Below are 6,000 nucleotides of genomic sequence, written 5' to 3' on the forward strand. Positions count from 1 at the left end.
CAAAGCCCATTTGTGGCCCGAGTTTGATCCTGGAAGACCCAGCAGGCCCATGTGATGCCAGGAGGCTGCATGGCTTGGGCCAAAGCAAGAAGGGGTCCGTCTCCATTGCCCGAAGTGGAGCCCCAGCACCAGGCATGCCAGGGTCGGCTTCCCACCCCCTTGGCCAGCTAGTGGGCCCTGGCCAGCCGTCCCTTGGGTGCCCTTCTCAGTGCGGGTCTTTCTGGGCTTGGGAGAGCCTCCACCCTTCCTCCCTCAGCCAAGGCTGCAGCAAGCCTGTCTTTTCCTGGAACCTGACCCAGACCGCTGCTTTTTTGTTTGTTTGTTTTGTTTTGTTTTGAGAATGAGAGAGAAAGAGAACACAGAGGGAGAAGCAGACACCCTGCGGAGCAGAGAGCCATCTGGGGCTCTGTGCTGGGCTTTATTAAGGGCTTGATCGCAGGAATCTGAGATCATGACCTAAGTAGAAGGCAGACACTTAACCAACTGAGCCATCCAAGCGCCCCCTGATCCAGACTTGTAAGGCTGCAGCCTATCTGGTGGGCCTGAGTCTCAGGCCTGTCTTGCTGCCTTGGGGCTGAGTCTAGAACTGCTCAGACCTCCAGTATCTCCCCACTATCCCACCCTCCCCCCCCCCCGCCCCGTCCACGGGTAAGTGTGCAAGTCTCTGGAACACCTGGGTTTCTTCAGAACCTCACCGCCTCTGGTCTCTGACCTTGCAAGGGCAGAAGAGGCCAGGGAAGGAGTTCAAGTTTATGATGTGGTGTGATGCAGACACACAGGGGTGGCCTGACGGGCTGGTCAGGCCCCACACACAGGCCCAGCCAAGTGCTGGGTATAGGCCTGGAGCCCTCAAGGCTTCTGGAATCTGGTTTCCTGGCAGCATATTCTCCTCTTTGCCTCCCCTGGCCCTGACCTTGGTGATCCAAAGATCATCACAGAGGTGGGATGTGGGGGAGGGACAGCACTGAGAATAGGGTCAGCGTGGACACTGCCACCCACCAGTGGGCCCATAGGGGGGTTGGCAGAGGGAAAGGGGACCACCTCCAGTGGCCCTCTGTGCCTGGCACAGCCTCAAGCTGGACACGCTTCTGCCCTATCTGCTGTACACCCCTCATTCTGGCTGCAGTCTTCCATGATCTACAGGGCCCTGGTGAAGTGTGGGTGACAGCACTCAGTCCCCCCAAACCCCTTCAGCTCCCTGACCCTGCTGCAGGTGGCTGATCATGGGTATGAGATATGCCCATCAGTGTGCTGGGAGGCGGGGGTCAGTGCGGGCTGCTGCTGGGACTGGGGCTGGGCCCAGAGTTAGGAGCGGCAGGTGTTTGGTCAGAGCTGGACTCTGTTTCTGCGGCACCCAGCCCTCTCTGGGGACCATGTCCCTGGGAGTGATGCTAACAGGAGCCCACCCTTTGCTCTTCTCCCTCTCAGACGGCCCAGGGGTCAAGGAGCACAGACTCGGGACTTGGGGGCATATGTTTATTTAGCAAACAAGGAGGGGTTCCATCAGAAGGGCAGCCTGGGGAGCAGCTGGTGGGCTGTGCAGTGAGAAGGGTCTCCCGGCTCTCTCCTGGTGTCCAAGTTGGTGGAGGCAGCTGGCAGTGTCCTGGGCAGAGGTTGGCCTGAGGGTGATGGGGTGGGGACAGAAGGCACCTAGAAAGAGAGTCAGGGGAATAAAGAGGGCAGCAGTGCTGGGCAAGGGGAGCAAAGGCAGGCCTGGGACCCTCTCCCGCTGCACTCTGGCTCCCATCAGCCCCTTCCTCCTGGGCCGTACTCACCACATGCTCGTTCATTTATCATCAATGCACTCGTCTGCGGAGGATAGAGTGGTTAGCAAGGGCAGGGGTGCCTGGGGGGATCCCTGACCTCCAGGGCCCCTATACTTCCCCGGGATGCCCTGGGCCCCTGCTTGGCCCAGCCACAGAAGATCTGGGGGTTCCCTTCAAGGATGATTCAGCAGAGGCGTGGATGATGGGGGCAGGGAATGGGGAGAGAAGTCAGAGGACAAACAGACCTAGGTGACTGCAGCCTTGGGGAGGCGCCTGTCCAGGCCAGAACCCCTGAGCACCTCCCAAGTCAGTGGTGAGCAAGGCCCAGGGTCAAGGGGGAACCAGCCCAGGACAAGCAGACCTGGGCAGAGGGAAAGGTGGCAGGGCAAGGAGATGGGAAATTTGGACCTGGGTTCTCTGCCAGGGAGGAACCCTTGGGACCCACCCTGCTGGGTACCCCCACAGACCCTTGGGTGTGGCAGGGTCTTCATGAACCCAAAGTGGCTCCCAGGGTCTCCAGTGATGGCAGCAGGGGCCTGAGTCTCCCACTTCCCCTTTTCCTTGTGAGGCAACATTAGACCCGGACAGTCCCCCATGTCCCCTTCTCCTCTCCGTAGCTGACAATTACCAATGGGGACAGGGAAGATGATGTGGTCATCGGTGAGGCCCAGGGATTTGGCAAAGCGGGCGAAATAATCCTTCATATCGGCGCTCAGCTCCTTGGTCCTCCCTACGGTCAAATGGCCAGTGAGTGGCAGGCAAATGCTCCATAAATAGTCTTGAACTTGTGAATGAGGCCTCAGAGCCCTTCCTCATGGGAGGGGTAGGCACAGACCTGCGGGAAGATCCCTCTAACACCCCCCAGGGGCTCAGAGTAAGGGGGACCTTGGGGCCTGGGTGGGATGGGCGTCTTCATCCCCAGCATGAACGGGACCGCGGTCCCAAGGGCAGCGGGAGAGGACCCACCGTAGAGGCTGATCTTGAAGAACTCGTAGTTGTCGTGAACTTTCTTGAAGAACATCATGGCGAACTGGTTGTAGTTGGTCATCATGACGCGCACGGTGTAGTTCTGCACCCCGACATGACCTGCAGTGTGGCCGTGAGGGGGTCAGCCCACCCTGGTCTGGTGCCGGAAACGGTTTTTCCTCCCCAGCCCCCGCAGGACGGCGTCTGTGTCCTGTGGAGACCCGCCCCGCTTAGGACTCACTCTCGATGTCGCCCAAAGTGAACTGGCCGGGCTGGTCATTTGGGACGAAAGTTCTGATCCAGTGGTCACAGGTATCGTTCCTGTGGAAACAAGATGGGTGGTGGATAAGAGGGTGACAGTCTGGGGGCGCCCGCAGGGCTCAGTCAGTGAAGCATCTGACTCTTGATTTTTGGCTCAGGTCCTGATCTCAGGATCCTGGGATGGAGCCCCCAGTCCCGCTCTGGGCTCGGCACAGGCTGCTTGAGATCCTCTCTCCTTCTGTTCCCGCCCCTGCTTGCGCATGTGTGCACACATGCTCTCTCTCTCTCTAATAAGTAAAATATTTTTTTAAAAAGGTGACAGCCCACCTGGCCTCAGGAGGACCACGGCCTACCCTGCTCCAGTGGGTCTGGCTCTTCCCCACTGAACGCATCCCTCCTATCTTACAGCTTCCTGCCGTAGAGTCTCCTGGGGGATTCACACTCCAAAGGCTACAGTCTGTTGATGCCAAGGATGCCCTTAGCTCTTGGGCTGACCCTGCCCTCTCACAGGCATCCCATCTGGTACCCTGGCACCCCAGAGCTCATCTCCCCAAACCTGCCCTTCTTCTGTTCCCTTCACCGCAAGTGCTCCGGCCTCATCCCCCAAGTTCCAGAGCCAGAAGCCCACAGGAGCTGGGTAATTCTTGGCTCCCTTCTGTAGGTCCTCATCTGCCCCCATCCTGGTCATCTCCGACCTGGGACTGACCAGCCTCTATCATTCCTCTCGTTGCTGCAGCCAGACCTGCTTATCACCGGATCCGTTTGTACTGGTGTCTGAGGACCCTGCCCTGCGGCCACCGCCTCTCTCCGGGCTGCTCATCAGCCCCAGCTCAGGGCAGCCCTGTGATGATCTCCTGAAGGAGCTGGAACTTCCTTGAGGCCCAGCCTAGAGACCACCTGTCTGGAAGCCCTTGATGTAGTCCTGGGTGGGATTCCAGGCTGGATCGAGTGACCCTCCTCCCACTCGAGGATGCCCCTGCTCTCTCCGCTCCCGTTTCCCTAGGGCTGTCTGTACGATCCATCCCCAGTACTGTCCGTGTGTCTGCACTGAAGTGACCGATAAATACTGATCTAGAGAATGAAGGAGCGGATGAATGCGGGGGGATCTGGTACCCAACGGTAGGATGAATGTCCACCTTCCACCTTCAGTCATCACTCGGCTTTGACATCAGTCTCCCTCTCAGACCCCCGGGGCGTCCCTGCCGCACTCCCCACCCCCCACCCAGGAGGTGGTGGCCCTCACCGGATCATGGTGGAGGTGACATTGTAGCTGTGGTCGTCGTTCAGCTCGTACGTGGTGGTGTACATCTTGAACCGGGCTCTTCTTGTTGCATTAATCGAGTTCCCTGCTATGCCCACGACGTACCATTTTCCCTGGAACTACGGCGGGGAGGGGTGGCAGGTGATATGTGGAGCCCAGGAACCACCCCTGTCCCCCCCGCCCCCCGCTGCTCTGTCCCTGTAGGTACCTCTAGGCAGCCTGACTGGGAGTCGGGAACTGGGCAGCGGGGACCCTGACTGGCCACACAGGCCTGTGCTGATGCAGCCACAGAAGTTGGGGGCCCCCAGCCAGGAAGGAGCCCTGAGTCTGGTAGGGACAGGGTGACCCTTGGCAAGTGGCCCGCTAAAGTCCCTGTTCCTGTTCATGCAGAGGACCTGAAGATGTCCCCACCTTGCAAGGACTGTGGGGATTACTGAAGGGATCGTGGACCTGGCAAGTTCTGCTCAAGTGACTCTCTTGTCAGCGAAGTTGGGGTGGGGACGGGGGTGTGGGGTGTGCCTTCCATCAGGGGCCCCGAGGGTGGGCTGAGCTGAAGCCTGAACCCATCCGGCCCTGACGCGCCCCCTAAGACTCTGCCTCTCCTCACTCTGTTCACGCTCTGCCCCAGGCACCTCCCTGCAGCGCCCCTCCGGGCCCCTTACCTGGTCCTCCTGGAAGTCGCGTTGCAGGGGGATCGAGATCAGATGTGGGGCTGGGATCGGACTTATGAGGGAGTCCTGGGCCGGAGCCTGCAGGGCCCCCAGCAGGACGAGGCCCAGACACAGGATACCTCGGGCCATGACTTCAGGGTTTAGGAAACTGGCGTGCCGGACAGCAGCGAAGGAGGAGAAGCTAGTGAGAAGGCTGCCCCGGAGACCCTATTTATGGTCCCCTGACCATCGGCTCACGCCAGGGTGGAGTGAATTTATCCTTTGCCAAATCCAGGAAGGGTGAGGCAGTTGCCAGCAACTCAGGCTGAATATTGGGCAAGCTCTCCGTCCCTTTCCCCCAGGTCAGGATTATGCAAGGTGAGGGGCAGGACAGCCAGTGAGGGGGGAGGGGCATTCCCCAGAGCTCCACATCTCCCCCAGGGACAAGGAATCCTTTGTGTGTGGTCCACCATCTCCTATCTGGACAAGCTGTCATCCCTGACCTCTAGGAGCCTCTGCTCAGCTCAAGTCCAGGGTGGGGTAAGTGCGGAGAGGCCCTTTCTGGCACCTGATGAAGACAGACAGTACCTCGGGCCAACAGACTGTGGTACTGATGAGGGAAAACAGAAGGCAAGCTGACACCCCACAACCCACCCCCCATATATGTGACATTCCTCAGGCACTCCTGGATCCCCCAAAGCTAAGGAAAGGAAGAACAGTTAACTTAAAATAGAGATCGCAATCCTGCAAGAAGTGAATCTCTCTCAGTTTACAAATGTCTTAGCAATTTGCAAGAACAAAGCATTTCTATCAACCTAGCTTCCAGAAGGAAATGTAGATACAATGAAATGTCCTTATAACTGTGGTGCCCGGGTGGCTCAGTTGGTTAAGCGTCTGCCTTTGGCTCAAGTCATGATCTTGGAGACCGGGATGAAGCCTGGCAGGGTGGGGCTCCCTGCTCACCGAGGAGCCTGCTTCTCCCTCTCCCTCTGTTGCTCCTCCTGCTTGTGCTCTCTCTCTCTCTCTCAAATAAATAAAATTCTTTTAAAAATATTTTATTTATTTATTCGACAGAAAGAGAGATCACAAGTAGGCA

The 6,000-nt window shown here is 58.4% G+C and overlaps 1 protein-coding gene across 1 annotated transcript; it reads right to left on the reverse strand.

Moving 5' to 3' along the window:
- Positions 1-1,470: 1,470 nt before the first annotated feature.
- On the reverse strand, positions 1,471-5,193 carry LCN2 (lipocalin 2). Its single transcript, XM_059412185.1, has 7 exons — positions 4,917-5,193; positions 4,237-4,373; positions 2,974-3,053; positions 2,733-2,852; positions 2,395-2,496; positions 1,776-1,809; positions 1,471-1,650 (listed from the first exon to the last, which is right to left on the reverse strand). Exons 1-6 carry the CDS (start codon positions 5,052-5,054, stop codon positions 1,787-1,789), a joined length of 600 nt encoding a protein of 199 aa, XP_059268168.1. The 5' UTR covers positions 5,055-5,193; the 3' UTR covers positions 1,471-1,650; positions 1,776-1,786.
- Between the last annotated feature and the right edge of the window lie 807 nt (positions 5,194-6,000).

Source organism: Mustela nigripes, chromosome 9 (genome assembly GCF_022355385.1).
Source record: "Mustela nigripes isolate SB6536 chromosome 9, MUSNIG.SB6536, whole genome shotgun sequence".
NCBI classification, from domain to species: Eukaryota; Metazoa; Chordata; class Mammalia; order Carnivora; family Mustelidae; genus Mustela; species Mustela nigripes.